General features: G+C 43.3%; 2 protein-coding genes across 2 annotated transcripts in view; one reads left to right on the forward strand and one right to left on the reverse strand.

The window, feature by feature from the left end:
• Window positions 1-55: 55 nt before the first annotated feature.
• ppwd1 (peptidylprolyl isomerase domain and WD repeat containing 1) lies at window positions 56-9,433 on the reverse strand. The gene is made up of 11 exons (XM_012869619.3): window positions 9,251-9,433; window positions 9,025-9,127; window positions 7,604-7,707; window positions 7,398-7,518; window positions 5,087-5,534; window positions 4,816-5,006; window positions 2,889-3,078; window positions 2,637-2,818; window positions 2,464-2,545; window positions 2,205-2,387; window positions 56-251 (listed from the first exon to the last, which is right to left on the reverse strand). Exons 1-11 carry the CDS (start codon window positions 9,393-9,395, stop codon window positions 108-110), a joined length of 1,893 nt encoding a protein of 630 aa, XP_012725073.2. The 5' UTR covers window positions 9,396-9,433; the 3' UTR covers window positions 56-107.
• A 534-nt stretch (window positions 9,434-9,967) lies between these two features.
• The window catches only part of cwc27 (CWC27 spliceosome associated cyclophilin), a 46,236-nt gene continuing 29,453 nt past the window's right edge, over window positions 9,968-26,750 (forward strand). The window contains exons 1-10 of the mRNA XM_012869621.3: window positions 9,968-10,055; window positions 10,194-10,290; window positions 10,917-11,029; window positions 13,088-13,231; window positions 13,327-13,425; window positions 13,512-13,615; window positions 15,163-15,232; window positions 18,352-18,431; window positions 18,506-18,542; window positions 18,646-18,818. Coding sequence (XP_012725075.2) covers window positions 10,014-10,055; window positions 10,194-10,290; window positions 10,917-11,029; window positions 13,088-13,231; window positions 13,327-13,425; window positions 13,512-13,615; window positions 15,163-15,232; window positions 18,352-18,431; window positions 18,506-18,542; window positions 18,646-18,818 — 959 coding nt within the window. The 5' untranslated portion in view covers window positions 9,968-10,013. The remainder of the gene's footprint in view (window positions 10,056-10,193; window positions 10,291-10,916; window positions 11,030-13,087; window positions 13,232-13,326; window positions 13,426-13,511; window positions 13,616-15,162; window positions 15,233-18,351; window positions 18,432-18,505; window positions 18,543-18,645; window positions 18,819-26,750) is intronic.

Raw genomic sequence — 26,750 nt, forward strand, 5'->3', positions numbered from 1 at the left:
ATTATGCCGGCGCTTTTTAAACAGCCTCGTAACAAAGCAGAAGTCGATTCATAGAGACGGGTACGATCCAAAGATGTCTTTAATAAGTGGGTGAAAATGATGCGGAGTCACTTTATGGTGATGTTGATGATGCTGATGTCCTCGTACGGTTTGTCCGTCTTGGGGTTAACTTTGGCGTTGGAGATCCTCTGGACCACCTCCATCCCTTTGGTGACCCGTCCAAACACGGTGTGCTTGTTGTCGAGCCACGGCTGCAGGGGAAACAAGACGGACCGGTTAAAGTGGGTCAGCAGCGCCTCCTGCTCCACAGCTAGTTTTAGGCCTACGTGACAAACGGAGGCGCTGGTGAAGTTCAAGCATCCTGCGGTCCCAAGTGCTTTTCTTTTCAGGCTTTATAATGATCTAAGTCTAATTTGTTTTTGAATTTGAGAAGTTCGAATGCCAGTTTTTTTTTTTTGGTTTTTTTTTTTTGTTGTTGTTAATGAACAGGAATAATTTCTTTCCATTGAGGAAGAAAGGGAAAAGGCCAGTTTTTGGACTTACATTCCCACCTTATTAAAAATATCTGGATTAAATGCCTCGGCTGGTGCACCGACTTTGTGCAATTCTTGAACCGTGCTCCAGGGGGCGCACACACTACACTAAATTGCCAAAAGTATTCGCTCATCTCCCTTTACATCTCATTTGGTGGTCCACCATTTGCATTTATTACGGCTTCAACTCTATGGGGAAGGCTCTCCACAAGGTCCTGCAGTGTGCTTCTGGTCATTTCTGACCATTTGTGAGGTCAGACATTGATGCTGGACGAGGAGGCCTTGCTCTCTGTTCCCGCTCTAATTCATCCCAACGCTGGTCTACGGGTTGAGGTCAGGACTCTGTGCAGGCCAGTCAAGCTCACCCACACCAGACTCTGCCATCCGTGTCTTTATGGACCTTGCTTTGTGTACTGGCACTCAGTCATGCTGGAAGAGGAAGGGGGCCAGCTCCAAACTGTGGGGTGCTGTGCTGGGAGCATGAAATTGTCCAGAACCGTCTTGGTATGCTGAAGCATTCAGAGTTCTTTAAACTGGAACTAAGGAGCCAAACCCACTCCATGAAGCTCTCTACACACTGACTGAGCTAATCTGGAGGCCATGTGACGTTTGCAGGTCTGTAGCGACTGACTGCAGAACGTTGGCGTCCTCTGTGCACTCTGCACCTTAACGTCTGCTGGAATTGTCCCAGCTCCTGAGAGCGAGTGTTTTATAAAATGTTTATTTCAGGATCGGGAGAGATCGGCAAACACAAATAAGGACTCAAACACTGTTTCTGTTAGAATATAAGGCACACATTTATTATTCCCCACAGAACACAGCAACACAAAACAGCAAGCACTTCGCACAAGCAAAGTAGCAAACACTTAAAGCCTGGCAAGCTTTCAAACAGGCGTGTTGTTCCATCTCTTACCATGGTTAGGACTGGGAAGTTGGTGTGCCTTATATTCTAACAGAAACAGTGTTCTAGTCCTTTATTTGTGTTTGCCGATCTCTCCCGATCCTGAAATAAACATTTCATAAAACAGCGAGTCGTTCTTTCATACATGTTTTGCAGTCTGCATGCCTGGTGCTTGATTTCATCCACCTGTGGCCATGGATGTGATCAAAACACCCGATTTCTATTATTTGGATGGGTGAGCGAATACTTTTGGCTCTATGGTGCAGTTACAGGGGTCCCAAACACATCTGTGTCATGAGTCACGCAATCTATGCATGTCAGCGTACTTTGCGTGTCATATCAAGCCAAAAAGCTTTAAGTGCAAACATTAATATACTGAGAAGATTCACGTTAATCAGCCGTTTGTCTCATTTGTGGCATTCCGCTCATATCACTACCATGGAGATTTTTACATTAAAAAACGGAAGTACACATTTCTACACATGTCAGAGGTGCTTAACTGTGATTTATGGACGCAACATTTAAGTAGTGTGGAACAGAAACCAATGTCTGCTTTTCCCCAACTTGTTCACAGCTAAAAATACTCCAAACGCCTTTGAATGCAAAAACATAAATAATGGCAGTAGAGTCAGGTTGGAGGAAAAACCTTTTTGAGCTGTTTTGTTTAAATTGTGAGTGATTTCAGACTGCTGAGCAGAGAAAGAAACAGCTTATGTAGTAATACTAAGCGCCGGCACGTCGTCTGCGGCTCGGCGAGGAACGCGACTCACCGTGGGTACCACCGTGATGAAAAACTGCGAGCCGTTGGTGCCGGCGCCTCCGTTGGCCATGCTGAGCGTGTATGGGCGGTCGTGCCTCAGCGTGGAGTGGAACTCATCCTCGAACTCGCCTCCCCAGATGCTCTCTCCCCCCATGCCGGTGCCGGTGGGGTCTCCGGTCTGGATCATGAAGCTCTGTGCAAAAAGAGGCGCTCAGACTCTGTTGGTCGCTTTGCTGAGGTGACTGAATAAAATTAAAAAAAAGGGATACCTTAATAACCCTGTGGAAAATGTGATTGTTGTAGTAACCGTTCCTGCTGTGAACGCAGAAGTTCTCCACGGTTTTGGGACACCTAAAGACACAAGAGGCAGAGACGCTTTCTAGATTGGGAAACGTAGGAAGGTGAGCAGAACAGGACGAGTGTGCGCAGATTTTAAACCTACTCCACAGGGAAGAGCTTCAGATGGACGTCTCCCATGGTGGTGTGGATGATGGCGCTGTCCGACACTCGCTTCGGACCCTCGGCCTGAGTGGCAGCCATCACCTCCTCCTTGGAAGGCTTCTCGTTAAAGATGTCTCGGTCCGAGTCGGCGCTCTTTGTGTCTTCTGGTTCTCTTTTTGTGAACTAACCAAACATCTGAATGAGCTAAAGCGACCAGGAACGGAGCGGTACCTTGAAGGGAGCGTCAGCTCACCATGTAGAAGCGGTTCTTCTTGAAGGCGCTGCAGAAGATGGTCGGGTCAGGCTCCACGTTCTGTAAAGCGGGGTTGTCGGAGGCCTTCATCTCTATGGTGGGGGCCACCTCCATGGCCTTCGCAACCCCCTGGAACAGGCACAGCTGGACCACGCGGATGTTCTCCTGCTTCCCAAGGATGCGCACGCACCTGCCAGAGACCAGACCACACATCCGGGGGGGGGTGTAGACCTGATTTTAGGGAACCAAGATCTGACCGGTCGCAATCATGCTCTCATCGACGCATGAAGAAAACACTACAGCTGCTTCAGCGGAAACAGGAGCATTTTAGTTTTAATGTGTTTTTGGCAATTTCCCCTAAAGGCTTCTTTCATTTAACTAAAGCTTAGATTTATTAGCCTCGTGAGACCATCCTGATCTCGCGAGCTTTCAAGGTTTCACTCGCAGATCAGTCTGGATACTCTCCGTTAAAGAAAATTTGGAGCCGTTCACCAAACGAACGTCCAATCAGCGTTGGCTTTGAGGCGGGTTGAGGTGTGACGCAACGGGAAGCGCGACAGTTCAATCTAAAGAACATGGCGGCTTCAGCCGATGAAACTAGCGTTAGCGTGGCTATCCAGCAAGTTTTATCGGAATTACAGAGTATTTCTTTGCTGAGCTAACGAGCCTTTACCTGCAGCAGCAAGAGTAGCTTGGCTTGTGGTTGTGTTTTCGTCGTCGCTCATAACAGAGTGACGACGAATCTGATTGGTTCATTTGGCCCGTCTATCACCAATATAGGCCAATCAGCTAACCAGTATTTTCGCCCCTTCCCAAAATTACTTCAACGGAAGGTTTCCAGATGGATATGCGGAGCAAATCTATCTGGCGGAGTCAGGTTATAGATTTATCTCCTGTTCATTAAAAACAGAGTAAAAAATCTAGAGCCAATAAAAATTAAAAAAAAATTTGGATAGGGAGATAAGTCCGGCTCTTGAGGACTGGAGTTGGACACCCCTGTTTTAGGAAGTCAGTTTCAGTAGAAAATATTACAATAACCCTAAAATAACTTATTGTTAAACTGTTAAAAAAAAAAAAACACTCCGAAAAGTTTCAGGAATCTCTACTGCCGTCACAAACCACATTTGCGATATCGCTTTAACCCATGTTATAGAAACGGTAACAAGGAAAGCCATTTCTTCATTTCCTCAAATGGACGGATGAAAGGATCAACGGTCTGCCAGACCGACAGATAAGTGGCTGATGGAGGGAAAGACAGAAAGATAAACAGACAAATGGTCAGACAGACAGGGGAACAGGAAGATAAACCGATGGCTGGATAGACGGACGGAGAGATGGTTGGGCAGCCGGATAAGTTTATAGATAAAAGGGGGTGTCCAAGTAGATGAACAGATGGATGGATGGATGGATGGATGAAGAAGATAAATGGACACACAGATGCAGACAGAGGCTGACAGATGGATTGGTGGAGAGATGGATATTTGGCCGGTTAGATGGAGGGATGGTAGGACGGGCAGATCATTGAACGGACGGACAGATGGACGCATCGATGGGGAGCTACAATTTCCTCTTAGAAAATAAAATCTGGCAATAAAAGAATTTTCCCGAGCATTTAAACAGACCTGGTAAATATTTAGATCAAATTTGAAAGTTTTCTAAACCTCTTTTAATACAGAAAAATCCATGAAATCTGTAGAATCTAATCTAGAATAAAACCTCGTTGGTTTTGTCGCCCGGCCCAGAGCAGATCCCTGCGTACAACAAGTCTCCACTTCTAGAGGATTTCCTTCATCAAGAACAGGATGAAGCGTGGATGTTGTGCCCACCTCACATCAGGATGAAGTACACACCGTCAGCATGTGATGCACGGACCCGTGAAGAGGAGCTAAGCTTTGTCATGCTGTTTGCCAGATTAATGAACCCTCACCTGTTGGTTTCCACGTTAATGACTTTGATGCCCAGCATGGTCCCATACAGCACGAAGTGGCCCGTCTCGTCGAAGATGATATTTGTCAGCCGCACGGCGTCCACCTTCTCCAGCTCTCGCTCCTGGGCCATCCGCCTCCCGAACTCCATGTCCGGCAGCTGCTGCCTCATCTGCTGCAGCTCCGTGAACATCTGACGCACAGGACGCAAAGCGCGGTGAGCGAGAGGGCGCCGCGGCGGCGAAGGGTGGAAGGAAGCGCGCGAAAGCTCACCGTCAGCGACTCGTCGAACACTCTCATCAGCTTCCCCGTCAGGAAGCGGAAGATCCTCACTTTCCTGTCGGACGCTATGGTAGCCATTTTCTTCCCGTCGGGGGAGAAGGCCAGGCTGACGGGGTAGGTTTTGTGCTTGGCGAATTCGTACAGGTCCGTGTCCGTTTTGTACTCCCAGGCCACGTGCTTGGGGAACTTAAATTCACTCCGCAGGCCCGTCCAGTATTCCAGCATCCCCGCCTTGTCGGCTGACACGATGACGCGGAACTTAGGGTTCAAGCGGATTTGGGTGAGGGGGGAGGAGTGTAACTTGTCGAAGACGTGAAGGGGCTCGTTGCTCCCCCGTCCGTCGTACACGAAGATCTTCCCCGTGGGTTTTTCTGAGCACGCCACGGTGCAAATGGCATCGCCGGGATTGTAGATCCACTCGCACTGGCCCGGGTGAAACCTGCCGACACAGAGAAACACCGGAATCACAATCAGAAATACTTTAATAATCCCAGAGGGAAACTACTGTTTCAGTGCTTTAAAAGAGTATTAATACCCACTGAACGTTCTACATGTTTGGCCACAATGGGACTTTAAGTTAGGGACTACAACTTTATTTGTTGTTTTTTGGGCAAATAAAATCTGAAATATGTAGCATGCATTAGTCAGAATCAGAAATACTTTAATAATCCCAGAGGGAAATTATTTTCGTTACACGCTCGAGATATACAGAGAAACAACATAGATAGATAGATAGATAGATAGATAGATAGATAGATAGATAGATAGATAGATAGATAGATAGATAGATAGATAGATAGATAGATAGATAGATAGATAGATAGATAGGGAATTTATTATTAAGTAATCGGAGAAGCAGCCAATGGTCACATGGTTACTCTGGGGGAGCTGCAGAGAACCTCAGCTAGGAGGGAACCTGCTCGATTAGCAATGCACTAAAAAATTCTGTCCTTTAAGAAAGAGGGGTAAAAAGGAATCTATAGTTGAAAAAAGTCATAAGAAATCCAGTTCGTAGTTTCCAGCAAGCAATGCAGGGGACACGAAAAACATGTGCTGGGGCCAGATGAGACCAAAATGGGTCTTTTTGGCCTACATCTAAAAACATGTGGAGAATTAACTGTGAAAAGACCACTCGCAGCAAGAAACATGGTAGTGGCCCCATCATGCTGTGTAGAAGATTTCTTCAATAGGCACGTAGTAGATGGTCCCTACTGATGAGAAGACAGGTGGATTAAAGTACAATACAGTGCAATGTTGGAATAAAACCCGTCCGTGGCTGCAAAACACTTGAGACCAAGGCGGAAAGCAGGCCTAGCCGAAAAAAAACCGAAAATGTTATCTAGCAGAAAGTATACAAATTCTGCAGCTTACAGACGACAAGGACCATAACCACACAGGGAAGGTGTAGGTGAGTGGACATTCTTGTTTTGGAACGGCCCAGCAAAAGTCCAAACATGCATGTTTATACAGAGTCTGTGGCACGACTTGATATTTCATATTCACAAAGGCGTTCCATACGATTCTACTGAACATGAGCCGCTTTCCAAATATTTCAGTCTCTAGGTATGCAAAGCTGGCTGAGATCTACCCCAAAAGACTTACAGCTGCAACTGGAACCAGGGCTGGACGATAAAGCAAAAAAGCATGTCGATAAAACAGAAATCATATTGATCGATATCGATAAATATCAACAAATCTAAAACATGTTTTAAGTGCAGCCCTGGCTATTTTATGCTATTGCTTAATGTCTTAATTTTAGATAAACAACACAATCACTGGATTCAAACTCAACCCTTTGTTCAACCAATTTTTTACCAAAACTGCAAGTTAAAAAAAACAAAAAAACATGCTCTCTGAATTCTTTGTAGCTTGGTGAAGGAGCGTTCCTGGGTCTGCGTCTGTGATTGGTTGGGAGAATGCATTAACCTACACGATAGGCTAGAATGCAAAAGGAAGGAAAACTGATCAATTGAAGTTTTTATTGACCCTTTTTTTTTTTGTCTATCGATCGATATATATTTTTTATTGAATTATTGTCCAGCCTAACTGCAACTAAAGATGCTTCTCTGAATTACTGGATCAGGAGGGCACAATACAAACGACCCCCACACTTCTGGGATTTTCCATCCACCTCAGATCTATGCGCTGCTTTGTATCGGTCTATCATATAAAACACATTCCAGTTTGTGGTTGTAACAGGAATAAAATAAAAGAAAAGTTTCATTCCAACTCTGTAGCATTAATGGGTGTAAAATAAAATCTAATCAGTATCTGTGGTTCAGATGTCGGGATCCGGACTCACCCCAGCTTCAGCATGTTGATCATGTCAAAGTTGACCACATCGAAGACCTTCATGGCCTGATCGTCACCCACGGAGCAGAAGAGAGCTCCTTCAGCGCTAACCGAAATGCTCTCGATCACGCCTGCATAAAAACCAAGACCAATGTTCAGAACCATCAAATGAAAGCCGTGGGGTGGGGGGCATTTAGCCGTGAACTGAGTTCATACCGAGATGACTCCGAAAGTGTTTCACAAACTCAATTCCTTCGTCCTCCTTCTTCTTCCAAAATTTCACATGGCCATCCTGGCTGGTGGTGATGATGAAGTCGGTCCTGGAAAAGGTGCGCAGTCAGATCGCGCTTACTTAAAGAGTCATGCTTGGATGTTGACTTTTTAAATCTTCCGCCAAATACAAAAAAAGACCATGATGTTTATTTTTACATAGCCCATGGCCGTGGTTTACATGTCGTCAGCGACCCTTCCCTCTGGTTTACCGATTTCTGATTTACGGACCCTTAAAGGGGCCATGTCACGTATTTTGACCATAAAAAGAAAACTCGAAAAACCATATATTCGTCTTCAAATAAAACAATAACACACCAAGCGCTCATCCTAATGGTGTTTACTTTGCCCTTTTACAGCCTTTTACAGCCTCAGAAAGCAAGATGGTGACAATGAACGAAGCTACTGCAAGAGCCGGCAGACCGCCCTGCAATGCCTCGCGGCGGAGTGATTAAGGATCAACCGGGTCTACAGGGTTAGGCTTACTTAACCTCTTTCTTTTCGCACCTCCGCAGGGCCTTGCTAACTCGCTCGGCTCAATCGCTTCTCCCCGTTTACTCACTGAAGGCAATATCGTACGTCGGGCCATGTGCTCTTCTTATGGTGAATAAACACAAAAGGGCCCTGTTTACTAACAAAGCGTAAAACGCAGAAATAATATATGATAAGCCGACAGAGCGCGACAATTTAATCGGAAAACCTTTGTAATCCAAACAGAGTGAGCTACAGCCGCTAGAAAGTCACAGTACAAGGCTAGGCCCCTTTAAACGCTTCAGATCAAACAAGTCCTAAGACTAGACAGAGATAATACGACAAACGAGCAAAACCCATGTTTAACTTCTGCATCTACAATGATTTACACATCACTTTCCTGCAGAAAATCGGACCAACTTGCTTAATATGAATGATCACATTTTGTAGAGCAGGTAGAAAAATGCACTTTTTTCTTTTTTTTCTTTTTTAGGTGCATCCCTAGTTTGGACAGCCCTGCTCCAACCAAAAGTACCAAAGATCTGTACAGTCCGTAAACAGAGACCGGGCAAAATGCATGACAGGGTTTCAGGTCCAAAACCAACACTGATGAAACCAACAGAAAGACAATTCTTACACCTGGACTCCCTTTGATCAGCTGAAGACGCAAACTAAAACACTAAGATCCCTGGCTGTTCTTTGAAACAACATTTGTGTTCAATTGTATAATTTCTAAACCAGAAGTGATCAAAACAACATTAAAAGCAGGGGAAACTTACACGTCTGATGGAAAGCTGGGAATAAGATGATAGTTCAGAACTTTAAGAGAGAATGAGACCTACAGCAGCGGCTTTAAACACCCAAACCCAACTTTTGTCTTGCTGCCTGTCACTCACTTGGAACAGACCAGGTGCGTGATGACGTCTCTGTGCATGTAGCTGCGCTCATACATGGCAGCTGACGGGAGGTTGTCCAGGTAGACGCGCTCAAACTCCAGCACTGATGGAGAAACAACAAGCAAAGGAGGGGGGGGGGAAGCGATAAACAAACGGATGCAGCGAGCATTAGCGGTGGTCGGAGACGACCACCGCAACGTTGCCCATTCAGTCCTGAAAACAGCACCTTTTCTTTTCTTCGCCTTCGTGGCTTCGCTGGGCATCGGTCCGACCCAGTCTGCGTCTTCTCCGTCTCCATCCGCGCCTCTGTCCGCCTCCTGGACATCGTCCGCTTTTCGCTTCAGCTCCACACTGTTTTCGGTGGCCGCCATTGCTGCGCAGCTTCCGTCCGTCTAGTCCCGCGTCGGTTTCTTTACTTCCGGTCGTCTCGTGCTTTGACTTTTTTAATTTATAACCTCAAATAATAAATTATTATCGGTCTGTTTCTTGTTCATGACATTCAATTAAGTATATATTTTAACTACAATATATTACGAACATTGTTCTACCTTAATTTGTGGCTAACAAGAACCAAAGAACGCACTTTGCTGTTTCTGCCGGACCAGTTATCGAAGAGCACTCGGCTCAAACCAATACTCGTCCGTAAAGGGGTGTCAGTGGATGAGTTTACGTTAATTATTTGTGCGTGTAGCGTTATTTTTTGTTGTTGAATACACATTCAGGCATATGAATAATTATTCTAAAAGTTAGTTGCTGGTTTAGTTGTAGCTAGAAATCACGAGATAAAAAACACAAGAGATATGGTTCTTGAAAACTTCCCGGGTACTCGGAAATAAAATATGCGCTAGCCAACATGGCTGTGGAAACGAAATAACATTTCTCACATTTACGAAAAGCAAGAATCAGTTTATGGATTGTTGACATTCTTGTTAGAATTTTGTATACGATTCTTTCGGCGTTATACTGAAAAGTATTAGCTCAGCTAAAGCATGAGCAACATTTACATCCAGGAGCCTCCAACAAGTGGGAAGGTGAGCGCTTTCCTTCTTAAACTAACACAGTCTATACTTAACTAATGGCTGTGATCAGTCAATAGAAGGTGATGCTGGAGGAAATGGGAATGCAGCGTTTCTGATTCATATGCCCCCCCTGTGTGTGTTGCGTTTAAGGTCCTGTTGAAGACCACGGCCGGGGACATTGATATCGAGCTGTGGTCCAAAGAGGCCCCTAAAGCATGCAGGAACTTTGTGCAGCTGTGCATGGAAGGTAAGAACTCCCCCCCCCCCCCTGCTGCCAGCTGGAAGATGGATGCAGGAGTCTTTTCAGGAGAACACAGATCTACAGCTGGAGGATCTTGTTTTCAGAATGGATGTCAAACACTGAACATGGTCCCTTTTATATCAATAAGATTTATCATTATGTGTGACCAAAAGGACATTTTGATGGTGCAGACACAGGCACAGAATGCACATACATACACATAACACGCAGATACAGGACATAAACTTTCCTTTTAAAACACACACACACACACACACACACACACTGCTCTCTCACCCATCCCTCATACTCCTGATCAGGGTGGGTGGCTCTCCATCTCTCAAGCTCGGCTCCTCTACCAGAGGCCTGGGAGTTTGAGGGTTATTCTTAGAATCTTAGCTATTCCTAAGATTGCTCTCTATGGACTGAGATGTCCAGAAGAGCGCAATCTTAGGAATAGCATCCGGACCGCTAACCTTGGCCGCGCTGATTAATTTTCAGTAAGCACAAACATTATTTGTATCAAATTAGTTTTGTTGATGAGAGCAGCTGAGCGTTAAGGGTAGCTTCTTCACGGGGATTAAAATCCAAGGGTCGCTGTATTGCTTTTAACGTGTCTGTCTTTTATCCAGGTTACTACGATGGCACCATTTTCCACAGAGTGGTTCAGGAGTTCATCATTCAGGGGGGCGATCCAACAGGAACAGGAACAGGGGGAGAGTCCATCTACGGCCGCCCGTTTAAGGTCGGGCTGCTTAATTTTTTTTACTTAAAGGAGCAATTAGTGAGAAATTTAATACAAATTCCACCTAAATCATTCTCATTTCTAGCCTGGGATGGGAGCAACATTCCCTATAAACAATCGGTTCTCTCCATCAGCGTTGCTATAGTCACGTTTTTCTCCTTTCAAACCTAGAGGTTCGGTCCGGAACTACTTCAGTTCAGAGTGTAGCCCGTGTTTACTTCCTGGTTCCTGAGCCAATCCTGTGAGATTTCCCAGGGTGCCCAACACAGAGCGCAGCATTTGGTATTTTATGTCGGTAAAAGAGCAGCAGCCTGTAAACATGGAAGCCAGTGAGAGAAGCGGACGAGAAAGAGAACAGAATACAATCATAGACCTATCCTGTGGAAGTAAAAATTCAGTGGAGTTTTTTTTTTTGTCCCAGTGTCCTGTCTAGCAATGTGGCAATAAAAATTGATATCTTAATGCCAAATAGAGCTCGACAGATTTTACTTTCACAAGTGGAGCAAACAGCTTTCGCCATAATGCTCCGCTTGATTTGTGCGTGTAAATAGCTTTATTGTGATTCCTGCAGGGAGAATTTCAAATTATATGGACACTACAATGGGAAAGTAGGAGAGTAAAAGAAAAACAAGAAGAGAAAAAAAAGAGAAAGAAGAGGTGAAAGAAAGAAGAGATAAAAGGAAGAGAATGATAAAACATCCTCTGTCTGCTCCATCACCTGGAAAGAGACACAAAAAGAACAGCACAACCAACAGACATAAAGCAACAGATACAATCATGTAACACCTAGATGCCATTGCTAAATCATATATATTATTATGTAAGCTGACATGTGTAATGTGATACCTAAAAAAAAAAAAAAGTAAAAGAAAGTAAATAAATTATAGCCTTTCTGTATATAAGTGAACATTTAATACCTGGGACCCAGCACCTGTGGGAGTTTGTGAGAGTGCACTAGTTTAGGTGAAGATTATCCAGAAGGAAATGGCTTGATAGTGATTGTGGAGAACCGAAGACCCACCTTCCCCGAGCACAGAGGCAGGGGTCAGGGGACCCATAACCCCGGACTCCCAAAGGGGCCCCCAAAGCAGTGCGCCCGAGAGGGGCCTTCACAGGAAATCTACAACCCCCCCCTGAGGAAAGAGGAGAGACGACCCCGAGGAAATCCCCCAGCCACCGCAATGCCGACGCCCTCAAGAGCCGCGGGGACGAGCCCGTGGGCTCCGCCGGCAGCCGGCCCCGCTGAAGTGGTCCTGGCCATGGGCCCCGGGGGCCAGAGGCCCCAGGGGCGCCCCGCCCCCGCGGCAGGGGCCCCGGCCGCCCCCCAGGGGGCCAGGCCCCGCGAAGCCACCGCCGGGAATGGGCCGGCGCCCACCCAGGAACCCGCCCCAAACCCGAGGACCGTCAACGCGCCAGAGGGTCAAGGCGCCCGCCAACGCAGCGGAGGAGGGCAGGACGTGGGGGGATGGGCTCCGCACCTATCGAAGACTTGAGATGATCTTGGGAGAGGGAGCGGACAGAACCCAAACCTGGAAAAAAAAAAAAAAATAACTCATTCACACCATCCCTCCCTTGTGCCCCACTCGCCACACACAGACACCAAAATAAATAAATAAATAAATAAATAAAATAAATAAATAAAATAAAAAATAAATTTAAAAAAAGGACGCTGTACACACATTCCCACATAGCATTCACATCCAAAAATCCCAAGTGGGGGGGGGGGGGTCACCACAATTCAACAATACAACTGTCTGTGCCCGACCCCCGGCCCCGCCCCCGGACCAGGCCCCCCAAAGAGGGGGGGCCGACACAGTGGAGTTTCAAACCAGCAACAGACCATTTAGAAATGGCTGTTCTCCACGAAGGCGTCGTGCATGTGTTGTTCCGATTTGCAACACTAGGAGTCAGTATTGCTCATTGCTCCTTTAACTTTTATCAAAATCAATAAAGGAATTAATAATACCCTTTTATAACGACCAATAAAACTGAATTCAACTGACCTCCAAACATTTTCTCTTTCTTTTAAAACGAACAACATCCTCCTCAAACTTCTAGGACGAGTTTCACTCCAGGCTGCGCTTCATTCGGAGGGGTTTGGTCGCCATGGCCAACGCTGGGCCGCACGATAACGGCAGTCAGTTTTTCTTCACACTGGGGCGCGCGGATGAGCTCAACAACAAGCACACCATATTTGGCAAGGTAACATTTCGAGCCTCGCAATTTCTCCACACTGCGTACACGGACTCCGGACGCACCTGACAGGCCGGCCCTTCCTTCCTTTCACGCCGCTGTAGGTCACCGGGGACACGGTCTACAACCTGCTGCGACTGGCAGAAGTTGAATGCGACGCGAACGAAAGGCCGCTGAAGCCGCACAAGATAAGAACGGCCGAGGTATTTCTCTGAAACCCCTGCGTGTGTGTTTATTTATTAATTTTTTAAGTGTTGTGTGCAGCGATGACATTGCTGACGTCCTCCAGGTGTTGCATTCTCCTTTTGATGACATCATACCTCGGGAAACAAAAAAATCCAAAAAGGAAAAGGAAAAAGAGGACGTGAAGAAATTCCAGTCCAAGGCCACAAAGTGAGTGATCTGTGTTTCTTCCTGTGACAACTATCTGCTGCTGCTGCTGCTTTTATCAAACTTTCTTCATTTAAATAACCAGTACACATACAAAGATTTATTTTAAAAGACCAACCAAACATGTTTTGTTTTTTTTGACCCTGTTTAGGTGTTATATTGTGAATTGCACAGAAATCAACCAGACTGAATCAAGAATTTTAGGTTCATTTTATATTTTATCATCTACTCCTGAACATTTATCTCATTATGATTCAGTTCATCTCAGTTCATTAAAAAAGTGTTTGATCTTGTTGATGAACATTTTTTGGGTTATCTGTATCGGATAATATTGCGTTTATCTTTATATTTTTTTTTTGTTTCTTTCTTTCTTCCCTACATACTGCTTTTTTATGGCCCTTTGAGTTATCAGCTAACCTGGCCCGCCAGAGTGATAATGTGTAGCACTCTTCGTTCTGCACATTTTGAATCTGGTTCTGCCCCCTTCGAATCCGTTCGGGGAAAAGAGGGACGTTCAGCACAACTCCCTGAGCTGATTGGGGCGAAGTGACACCTAGAGGCCGCCTACCAAAGGTTGATTTTAGCCAATCATGGTATCAGATGAAAACATAAGCAGCATGTGTCACGAGAAGCCACAGCAAGATACGCTGGTCAAGGCGCTTCTTCTTCTGACAGAGCAGATGTGATAGCAGCAGCTACACGGTCGTGTTTAGGTTGGTTCAGCAGCTCTTGCTGTTAGGGTTGGGCGATATGGATTAAAAAATAAATCTCCGATTTTATCATACCAAATCCGATTAATCGATTTTTTTCCCTCCTTTTTGTTTCATAAAAAGAAATTAAATAAATTATTTTAAAACCTTGCTTTTATGTCAAGCATTTCATCAGGGAGTTGACCTGAATTTAAAGTGCAACTAAAAGCAAGCTGTGAAACATGCTTGTAAAACAAGATGGCAGCCCTGACATTATAAACAATGAAAATATAACAAAACATTTGCTGCTAGTATTACACATTAAGCTAAGAACAGGCTTCACTGCACTTATGAACATCAAACTAAGTTAAAAATAAATAAATAAGTAAATGAAGTACCTCGTATTATGGTAAAAAAAAGTTTCCAATTAACAATATCTCGACAATACATTTGCCTAAACATATATTCAGCATCACATGCTGTTCTCGTCATGGAAACCCAATGAGTGTATTGGCATAATAAAATCCAGATGTTCCAAAAATTAAATCTTGAATTGTAAATTTGAATTAATCGATTAAATCGATTCATCGCCCAGCCCTACTTGCTGTTGTCGCAGCTGTACGTCCCACCATAAACTATAGTACCGCAACGTGATTGGCCGATCCGTTTTGGGGTCGTCCTGAACGGTTGAGCCGGGAATGGGACGAGCTGGATTCTCGCGTGTTCGTAAACGCACAAATGCCGCGAGAATTCAGCTTGTAGGCGAGGTCAGTTATCTGCAACGCTATAAGTGATATTTATGCACTTTAGTTTTTGTTTGTTACTGAGCATTCAGTCAAAACTATTTGCTATTTGTTGTAGGAACTTCAACCTTTTGTCATTTGGAGAAGAAGCTGAAGAGGACGAGGAGATGGTGACTCAAGTTAGCCAGGTGCAAATTTATAACTACTTTCACCTTTGACCCTTAAGTTAGTCACTCATCACTAGATAGCACACTGTCTATTTCCCATTCAATTCAATTCAATTCAATTTTATTTATATAGCGCCAAATCATGAAACATGTCATCTCAAGGCACTTTACAAAGTCAAGTTCAATCATATTATACAGATTGGGTCAGATTATACAGATTGGTCAAAAATGTCCTATATAAGGAAACCAGTTGATTGCATCAAAGTCCCGACAAGCAGCTTTCACTCCTGGGGAAGCGTAGAGCCACAGGAAGAGTCATCTGCATTGTACATGGCTTTGCTGCAATCCCTCATACTGAGCAAGCATGAAGCGACAGTGGGAAGAAAAACCACCCATTAACGGGAAAAAAAACCTCCGGCAGAACCGGGCTCAGTATGAACGGTCATCTGCCTCGACCGACTGGGGTTACAGAAGACAGAACAGAGACACAACAAGAGAAACAAAAAAGCACAGAAGCACACATTGATCTAGTAATCTGTTCTACATTAGATGGTAGTAGCGGGTGAGCCGTCTTCTCTGGATGATGTCACAGTTAACAGAACGCCAGACCAGGTGTACCTACTATGAAGAGAAAAGAGAGAGAACAGAAAGTTAAAGCAGAAATGACAACACATAATGCATAATTGAAGAACAGTAGAACTCAATATAGTGAGAAAATTAGATCCTGATATACTCCAGTAACCTAAGCCTATAGCAGTAAAACTATAAAGGTAGCTGAGAGTAACATGAGTCACTAGTTATAATTTTTGTCAAAAAGAAAAGTTTTAAGCCTAGTCTTAAAAGTAGACAGGGTGTCTGCCTCACGGACCAAAACTGGGAGTTGGTTCCACAGGAGAGGAGCCTGATAGCTAAAGGATCTGCCTCCCATTCTACTTTTAGAGACTCTAGGAACCACCAGCAGACCTGCAGTCTGAGAGCGAAGTGCTCTGTTAGGAACATACGGGGTAATCAGAGCTCTGATATATGATGGAGCTTGATTATGAAGGGCTTTATACGTTAGAAGAAGAATTTTAAATTCTATTCTTGATTTAACAGGAAGCCAATGAAGGGAAGCTAAAATTGGAGAAATATGATCCCTCTTGTTGATTTTCATCAGAACTCTTGCTGCAGCATTTTGGATCAGCTGAAGGCTTTGAACTGCATTTTGTGGAATTCCTGATAGTAAAGAATTACAATAGTCCAGCCTTGAAGAAACAAATGCATGGACTAGTTTTTCAGCATCACTCCTGGACAGAATGTTTCTAATTTTGGCGATATTCCGGAGGTGAAAAAAGGAAACTCTGGAAACCTGTTTAATATGGGATTTAAATGACATGTCTTGGTCAAAAATAACACCAAGATTTTTTACTTTATTACCAGAGGCCAGTTTAATGCCACCCAGATTAAGTGATTGGTTAAGAAGTTTATTTTTTGAGGACTCTGGCCCAAAGATTAAAACTTCGGTCTTGTCAGAATTTAGATGCAGGAAATTTAAAGTCATCCAGCTTTTGATGTCATCAAGACATGACTGCAGTCGAAGTAATTGATTGGATTCATCAGGATTTATGGATAAATATAACTGAGTATCATCAGCATAACAGTGGAAATTAATCCCATGCTGTCTGATAATTTTGCCTATCGGAAGCATATATATAGTAAAGAGAATTGGTCCAAGGACTGAACCCTGTGGTACTCCACAGGTGACCCTAGAGTTTGAGGAAGATTTATTATTAACATGAACAAATTGGAATCTGTCTGACAGATAAGATTTAAACCAGCCTAATGCTTTCCCCTTAATCCCTACAGTATGTTCAAGTCTTTGTAGGAGAATATTGTGATCAACTGTATCAAACGCAGCACTGAGATCTAACAGGACAAGTATAGACACAAGTCCATTATCTGAGGCCATGAGAATATCATTAGTGACCTTCACCAGAGCTGTTTCAGTGCTATGCATTGTTTACATTGTTACACTGTTTTTCATCTAAATTGTTTACATAAATCACTGCTGTATCTTTATCCTAAAAAATAGTGCAATCTACTGTGAGTCTTAGTGATTTCTAGAGTGATACTTTTCAAGCTGTATGCAAACGAAATTTTGTTCTGTACGCACTTTGTGCATACAAAATGAAAATAAAGATATCTATCTATCTATCTATCTATCTATCTATCTATCTATCTATCTATCTAGACTTGCATTCAGAAAAAAGGCAACTACTAGTTAAGAGTTAGAACAGGTTTAACACTACGGGGAAGTTGTATTAAATAATAATATATTAATATCTAAAGTATGATAACTGTAATAAGATAATAATATCTACAATGAACAGTGTCTAACTTTTAGTGATGTCAGATTTTTTTATTATTAATGTGTGTTTGGTATAAATGGATCGGTCAAGCTTTGACCGGCCAATAGGTTTCTGATTTTCTTTCTGAAGACCATAATTCATACAAAACCAGATATGTAATCTTTCTACTGGGGTGATTAAATATCAGAAACTTTGACAGTAAAAGGCATAGATCCTTTGAGGGGTAGGTAACAGAGGTAGAAAACACAAAATGAAGGGAAATCACAATCGTCGTTATTTATTTCATCAAAGCGTACTAAGTTCGGGGTAGGCCCTCCGAGGCCCTCCACAGTTTTTCTTGAATCCTAACTAAGCAGTCTTTTTATATTTAGAGCCCAGTTCTAACAGCTGGACGTTTTTCGTGTAAAATCTGCATGAATTTTGTGCAACAGACTTTTTGTCTTCAACTTACAAACGATGGGCTTCATTTTTATTTTATTCTATATTTTCCATCAAAGTAAGCGTTCCGATCAGGAAGGTGTTTTCACCAACGGGGGCTGCTTTGTGTGGATGTTTTTTTTTATAGGCCCCGAAAAAAAAGTTTTACACGTGAACACATTTAATCTGTAAACCCACCAATCACTAGTCAGAGTAAATTAAATTAAAAGGACAGGCTTCCCTCACTGTCTGAATGATTTATTTATTTTTTTATTACTTTCTGCTGCCTCATTTCCACCATTTCGGTCGGTGATGGGATTGTTCAAGGATTTCTTAAAGGAGGTTTAGCTTTTGTCTTTATGATTGTTTCCTCAGACGTTAAAGGGAAAAAGCAAAAGCAGCCACGACCTTTTGAAGGATGATCCCCAACTAAGCTCTGTTCCAGCTGTTGATAAGTATGTGCTCTAAATCACGGCAATCAACCAGCTCTTTATGAATTTCAAGCTTAACTTTGTCCCAATTTGAAAAGGGGAAAGAAGAAAGCGAGACCTGGCAACGCAGCTGATGTAAGTCGGACATAAACGTTTAAAACAGGCAAAGATGGAAGAGCGGAATATCCCCGATTATTATTTTCACTTGTGGTCGTCGTGCTTTGTAATTTCTTCGCAGTCGGGCAGCGAGGCAGAAGGCGACGTTGACGACGACGACGGCGGCGCGGAGTACGACTCGGACGAGAAAGAGAAGATGAGAGACCTCGTCAGTAAAAAGCTCAAGAAGGAGAAAGGCGCAGAGAAAGCAGACGAGCCGGATGAGGAGGAGCTGGGGAAGAAGACCAGCCGCAGGTATCGGTTTATTTTGCTCTCATTTTTATTTCCACTCATTTAAATGCAGGCTCCCTGATATATTATCCCTCTGCTGTTTCATGTGCTTCTCAAACGTTTAAGCAAGATGATGGAGGTTAATTGACTTGCAATGTAAGGCAGTGGCCAGATGGTGGTGCTGTTGGACTGCACATAGAAATGATGGCTCAAGCTATAGTGTTAAAATTAAACTTCTGTTTGGGTGACTGAAAGAAAATAGATGATCAGTACAGGTGAGAAGAGAATAGGCATTAGTTATTTTATATAGAACAGACTGTTCTAATACTTTTCATTTTGATCTTTAAGCATATTGTCTAACTAAATAATAAAGGAAAGTAGCCAAAGATGAAAACATGTAGTACAATAGGGCATCCAAAAAGCTCCTGTCTGAGACAGTGGTAAATTTACATCTTAAAGGCTCTGTAAAGTCCCTCAGCACTACCTTAAAATCTCACGACCACATGAAGGGTCTTTTTGACGAATACTTTGGCAGCTTCTGGGCGAGGTCCTCTGAAAAAACAATCCCGAACTTGTATTAAATTTGTCCTTTTGTGGCAGGAAATTACTGCAAAATGGCAGCTTTGTTGTGTCTGCTGGTTTCACTCCTGGGTTTGTGGCGGGTTTGCTGAAGCTTTCTTGAACAATGAACAAAGGGATGTGTGTTTTATAGTTTAAAAATAGCTGCAGTACAGAATATGCTTGTCACTTACATGCGGCGTAGTCTGTTTAGGAAATATGGGACGAGACTGAATTAAGGCGTGCAGAAATCTTCCACTTAAACCCTAATTCTGCTTCATCTTTTAAGCAGGTTTTCTTTACCTGTTTGTGCTGATCACTGTTGGTCAGAGAAACGGTTACCAAAACAACTCTTTTAGCTTCTGAAGAGCAGCATGCCAGAAATGTTTCACAACTGCTGTGTTAAGTTCATCAGCCCAAGATAAATGCCTCGGTTATGCTTCATAAAAGCCAAAATTGCTCAATCTCTCTCAGAATTTTAGTATTATTAAAACCAAATGCTGCAGCGAGAGATCCACGTCGTCGCCGTTGTGTGTCGTGATGCAAACAAGAACATCCTGCTTGAATAACTTTAGGTTAGACATTGTACTTTAAATATAGATGCTCAGGCATCACTAAATATGAGACAAAAAGTGTCCAGAAACTTAAATTCACTTTATTTGGGTTTTATGCAATAGACCGGCACAAGTAGTGCATAGTTGTGAAATAGAAGGAAAATGATGCATGGTTTCCCAATATGTTACATACAAAAACATTCTGGAAATGATGGCATCCCGCCCCACTACGAGTCCCTCTGGGGTGTAGCTGGTTAAGGCTGCATCGTTGATAAGGGGAGCCAGGCTCAAAGCTCGGTTGCGTCATAAAGGTCGAGCGGTGTCAAAGACTCTGCCGAGCTGTTACGACTTGCTTTGGCGACCCTGGTGTAAGGGAGCGGCCAAAAGGACCCACACTCGCCCGCTCTCTGGTGCCCCTCACTGTACGTCATTGCCTTCAGGCAGCAGAACAGCTCCACAGCACGATGCCTCCACCTCCATCCTTGACAGCTGATGCAGGGTTCTTAGGTTTGTAGGCTTCATTTTGACTCCTCTAAATCTGCTTCTTGTCATGGTGGCCAGAAAGCTCAAACTCACCACAGTTTTCCGTCACATAGTTAAAGGCAGGCTCTAGCCTTGATGGTACCTGGATGAGTCTTGAACATCCTAAACGGTTTACATCAGATGTTAACAGGTGAGGACATTCAGCTTCTTCTGCAGCTGAATTCTTCCTTTTAAAACCATGGAGGAGTTTTGACCATTCTTTATAATTACAATTTAAATAAATAAAATAAGTAACTTAAAATGACATTCTCGCCACAAAAAGCATGTATAACCTTCTGTACCATCTAGCAGTGATGCCTAAGATCTTCTTTATCACACTTTGGTTAAAGACACAACGTAAATAAGAGTTGAAACCTAAAAGTTGAAGTTGAAATATACAGGGATTTCTGTCTTAATTGGGATCCATTGCAATCCACTGGTGTTCTTAGATAGATAACTTTTAACTAGTTGACATTTTCTGATCATCTGAATCTGACTGTGCTGTAATATGATTGGATAAAATTTAATATATTGAGACTGTATTAAGTATAATATTAACTTTATTATAGTTGTTTAATGGTTACATCTAAATAAACTAAATTGAAATTGTTTTTTGTTTTCACAAATTAAATAATTTTGTATGACATCATCATGGTTATTACCTTATAAATACAATTTTAATACCCCCATTCCACTATCTGCTTTGTGTTTCAATGGCTTTAAAAGTAACTCTGCCTTACGTAAATAAGGCTCCGTTTTCACCTTCTTAACCCATTCAACACTGTAGCATTAATGATTTGATAACTAGCTAGGCCAGGCTGCCATGTCTGAAATGTCCACAGTATGAGCACTGCAACTTCACATACAACCCTGAACATATTTGTCTTTGATTCCCTCTACTGCTACTCAAATATTGCAGTAATCCAATAGAAAAATTCCTTTATGTCATGAAGCGCAATGCAGACACTTTGTCAGCGCTGATGAAGATTCTCTCCCTTCAGCATCATGGATGCTTGAAACTGGCAGCTTGCCCTACTTTAAGGGTAACTTGGCTAATAACCGTCTCACCACTTGTCAGAACTCATAGAGCTTAGAAATTTCCTATGATACTTAAAAAAAAAATTTTTTTGGGGGGGGGATGCTACTAGATAATGATGTCATCAGATTCAGGTATGTTGGGCCCTTCACGTGTCTTGTAGCAAATTCCAAACAAAATTTTATAGGGGCTTCTTTCAACATGATTTTCTTCTTGTCATTCCTCCTTGGGGGCATGATTTGTGGAGTTTGTGTCTAATAGTTGTTGTGTGGACAGATATCTCCCACCCAAGTGGATCTCTGCAGCTCCTCCAGATTTATCATGGAACCTCTTGGCTCCTTTTTCTGATGAATTCCCTCCTTCCCCAACCTGTCAGTTGTAGTAAAAAGCATTTCTTGGTACGTTTACACTAAATGCCCCCTCCAGAACACATACTCTATTTATAGTTGTAGTTTGTGTCAAAAGTTACACAAATAATTCAAACATATGACAGGCCTCTATTGTCCACAAATATTTCAACATACATGGCAAGATCGGAAACTGTGTGACAGCATTTTTATAAAGTGACAACTTCTACAATGAGTTTTACAAGATGTGTTGGTCCAAATGGGTAAGGAATGATGGGTTTGTGGTTAATGGAGCCATAAGTAACACTGACACCTTTTGGCTCAAATCGGTAAAACAGCTTGCCAGTCATAACAATCTAATATGCCGTTGTTGAAGGGTGCGTTGCTGTTTTAAATTTTTACTTCCACAGGATAGGTTTATGATTGTATTCTGCTTTATTTTTGGTCCACTTCTCTTACTGGCTTCCATGTTGGCAGGCTGCTGCTCTATTGCTAAGATAAAATACCATATGCTGCGCTCTGTGTTGGGAACCCTGGGAAATCTGACAAGATTGGCTGAGAAACCAGGAAGTAAACACGGGTTACACTCTGAACCAAAGTAGTTCTGGACCATACCTCTAGGCTTGAAAGGAGAAAAACGTGACAAAGACATTTTTGATGGAGAAGACAGATTTTTTTTAAAGGGCATGTTACTTCCATATCAGGTGACAAATGAGAAAGATTTAAGTTGATATTACAATAAAAATCTTACTTAATGCTCCTTTTTTAAGGAAAAATCTGAAGGGTTTCTCAAGAGATCAACAATTTCCATGCTTTTGTCTTCCTAGCTCTTACTGTCAAACTTCACTCTCCTGACCTCCATTTTCAACAACGCTTACTCCCATTTTTACACCCCACCACCAAAAAAAAACCAAAAAAAAACGCACATGCCTCAGTTGCAGCTCACTGGACCAACATCAGTCGACCTGCTTTTGGAAATAGGAATGTTGGCACGCAGCGCAAATTACTTACTCTGCTGAAGCAAACAGTGAGCGTGTCTGAGCCAGCAGTGTGTGTGTGAGTGCGTGAAGAAGAAGGTGAGAGTTGAAGGTGATGGTCTGTGGAACGACATTAGTCTGAAAATTAGCCGAGAAGAACGGACGGGGATTTGTCTTTCATCTCTCTTTGATGCCGCGGCTCGCTCCAGTCATTTCTCCTCCGTATCCTCTGAACAGGTAGCCCTCAGCACGCGTAATGAACATGCCCCTCTCTCATTAGCGCTAATGGGATAAGGAGCACTCCCTCACTCCGTCGTGTGCGTGTGTGTGTGTATGTCCTGACTGACAGCCAGCCCAATGCAGACAGACTGTAGTATATTAAACACAAGCGCAGATTGTTTTGCCACAAGAACTGTAACCCAACACAGTGGTTTGTCTTGGCAGGAAATCAAAGAGCAGGCTGGTAGGTACAGTGTTAGTCCAGGACAAAGGGGGCATTGTTGCAGGATCCGCTCTCCCACCGCCGCTTCGCTGTGGGCTTTCAGCTACTCTGTGCACAAGGACGAACACCGACTGCTGTCCAGTCATCAGGATAGAAGGAAAATAAGATTATTCCATGCCTTACAAAAGGATTTCCCTTGAACCATTCCGCATTTTCACACGTAGCAATTGCAAACGTGAATGTATTTTTATAATAAGTTTATAAGACAAAACAAAGTTGTGGCACAAATGTGACAACTTTGTTCTTGTAATATAATTTCCACACACAAAAAAAACATCCACCAAAAGAGGGTCGTAGGGTTGAAAAGTTTGGGAACCCCTGATTTGAAAACTAAATGTCTGCAAAGTTTGGCCTGCATTTGTTTTCAGCACCCCCCCTTACTCTGATGCCCATGAACGAAATCCAGTACCATCAATAGCCTTTCAAAAGCCACAGAATTCAGAGCCGTCTAGTCTCACACGATGGGCGTGAGACACGCACTTTCCTGACTTCACGCGCGCTGACGCCACTCATGACATTCCTCACACAGAAAAAAACAACAAAGCCCATATGAGCTGCGAGTGATCCATTCACTGCACTGTCCATTCAGAGCTCAGCCTAAAGGCCCGCCTTCTGTGGAGCCGCTTTGCTTGTTTTTCGCAGCTCCCACGCCGAACTTTCCCTGTAACTTGACAGCTCTGCCTAATTGGATAATAGAGACCACCTATGTTTAACACAGAACATTAAACCAGTGCGTTGTTTCCCTGGCTCCGAGTTTCTAGTCGTTGTCCTGCTGGAAGATGATCCTCCATCTTCAGTCACAAGTCCTCTAACGGGTATTCTTCCATGATTGCAGGGTTTCCCCCCACTGTATTATAAGGCTGTCAGGCTATGCGTCATTCGTTTATGTATTTTAAATACTTTTTTTTCATACAACAGTAACAGTGATACCAAAGATGGTGTATATAGTGGGGTTGTCGATCCCTCAATGTTTGAGAGCAGCATAAAAAGGTCAGTAAATCTGCTGTGTGTGACAGTGTTGTGGTAAACCTGACCAGGTACTGTTGGCCTAAGCTCCCACCTCGAGCCGCGCAGTTCTGCACCAGCACCATGCAATGCTCAACCCACCCGATTAGGGTTGCCAAATCTGCACCTCCAGGTACGGGACAGTTTCTGTCGCAGACGCAAAGCAGAACCGTGCTCTCTGCTTCCGTATTTAGGTCTAAGGGAGTAGGGCGAGGAGTGCAATCTAGTGTTGCAGACTGCAGTCAACATACGGGACAAAGATAGTCCCGTTCGGGACACTTTAATTTGGCTCAAAGTACAGGACATCCCTCCTAACATTTTTACCATTTGCTATGATGGTTTTCCTTCTGCCAGTCTTTCAGCACGGCCCGATGTTTGGAATACACGAGTAATCGTTTTCCTATGGACATGTTCCTGGAGTAATAGTCCAACCTGAGCTGTAAACCTGTGCAGCTCCTCCAGAGGAGGAGCATCTCTGATTAATCTTCTCTCCCAGTCTGACCGCTAAATCTAGGTGGGTTTACAGTTGTTCCGTTCGCTTTCCATATGCAGATGATGGATTGGAGGTTGCATTGTGAGATGTTCTAAGCTTGTGGCGCCCTGCTGTAAAGTTCTTCACAACCTTGTGCTGTCTGTTGTGCCCCTTGGTCTTCATGGTGCTGGTGATTCACTAACGTCCTGTAAAAACAGAGAAGCTGCATTTCTAGTGAGCTCATTCATTGGTTGATCTTGATTTTATTTAGGGATATTACATAAAAATGGGCTGAATTCAAACGGATGCCACATTTTTCAGCTCGTCTTTGTAAGCTGTGAGTGTAGTCACTTTGTGTGCCCAAGCTGCTCTGATGCAGTGCTGTTGCTGTTCTTTCATTCAGTCCTCTCTAACGTAGGTAAAGAGCAGATCTTCATTGTCGTCTGTGTACTAAAGTTAAATTTATAAACCCTGCTGAGTCTTTCTCTTCACCGGCGAGACTGCTGGGAAGACCATGACATTAGGAGTCCCTCTGAACACCAAATGGTTTTCACATCAGGTCAAATCTATTTTGCTTTGCTTTCCAGCCACCAGATGATATTTCACTATATAGTATAGTGCCTTTTTAATAATAATAATTCTTGGACTTGCTCATATTAAGATAAGGTTGCCCAACGATTGTTAACTTCACCTGTGCTGGAAAAAAAAAAGACGTAAATAAAATTAAATATGGGATGCAGAGTAATCCATCTGCAGCTGAGGTTGTACTATCTTAGTCCCAGGTTTGATGCACTCTTTGTCCTTCTATTGATCAAGTCTTAGTTTTGTGTTTGAAGACAGCCTCTTTAATAGCGGGAGGGGCGCTTTTATAAAAGACACCACATAATGAGGTCCCAAAAGCGATGTATGTGGTAGTCGCCACTTTTGTTAAACCCGACGGGGCATGACTGGGGGAAGCAAAATGCTTCCATATGTCTCTGGGACACAGTGTGAGCCGCTCCTGCCAGCAGGGCCCTGCTCCGTCTGCTCCGTCTGCTGCTTCTGGTAATCGCTTTTCAGTTTCGCTTTTCAGCCTGAGGACAGTCAAAAGGCTGCAAAGCCTGATATCCATCTATATTTTGGGGATTTTAATGACGCTGGTGGGGATGCTGTCCATAAAATTCAGGGTGACATCCAGTTTTGAATATTTTCTACATAAAGTCCTATTACATCATGTTCCTAAATAACGAAGAACATCTTTTATGGGAGTCCTTTTTTAGGTGAGAGTCTGCGTCTTTCACATTAAGATAAAATGTTGCCCTCAGTATTTAATTCCAGCGGATTCAACTTTTGGTTAGAAGTTACATTAGGAATGAACAAAGTTATGAACATTACCAGGTAGGAGTGCACTGATATGAACGTATGAACCTGTATTGATGTCCGATACTAATATTACAGTTATGGCCGGTGACCAATACTTACCAATATTATATTATTATTAAGTTTCCCTACTATTTTGAGACTGAAAAATTAACTACATCTCTGCTTCCGTTAAGCACCCCACAATCCTGCGCTGCATCATTATCATAGTCACATCCCCAAACAAATATCACATGGCCAACCCCCCTATCCCTCCCGAAAAGCATACAGCAGCAAGATGGAAATAAGCGTTGTTTGTTAATATTGGTTATACTTACTGGAACCAAAACTGATATGTTAAAAACTAACTAGCATCAGCGATACCAATGTTAATCGAGATATATCGTGCATCGCTTATTCAGCGTTGCTGTTCTAATTTGACGTCAAATCAAAAAATGCCTCTAAACCTCAAGCTGCTTGGAGCTCAGAATTCCTCAGACTTCCTTGTATTTCTGAAATGGAAAGAAATCGGTAAATTGTTCCGTTTATTTTTGCCGTTTTCCTTACAGAAATGAGCAGAAAATGATTTGATGTAGAAGTCTGAAGGAACACCCAGCAGGTCTCTAGTTCCTTTTACAGCTTCTT

Source organism: Fundulus heteroclitus, chromosome 8 (assembly GCF_011125445.2).
Source record: "Fundulus heteroclitus isolate FHET01 chromosome 8, MU-UCD_Fhet_4.1, whole genome shotgun sequence".
Lineage (NCBI taxonomy): Eukaryota > Metazoa > Chordata > Actinopteri > Cyprinodontiformes > Fundulidae > Fundulus > Fundulus heteroclitus.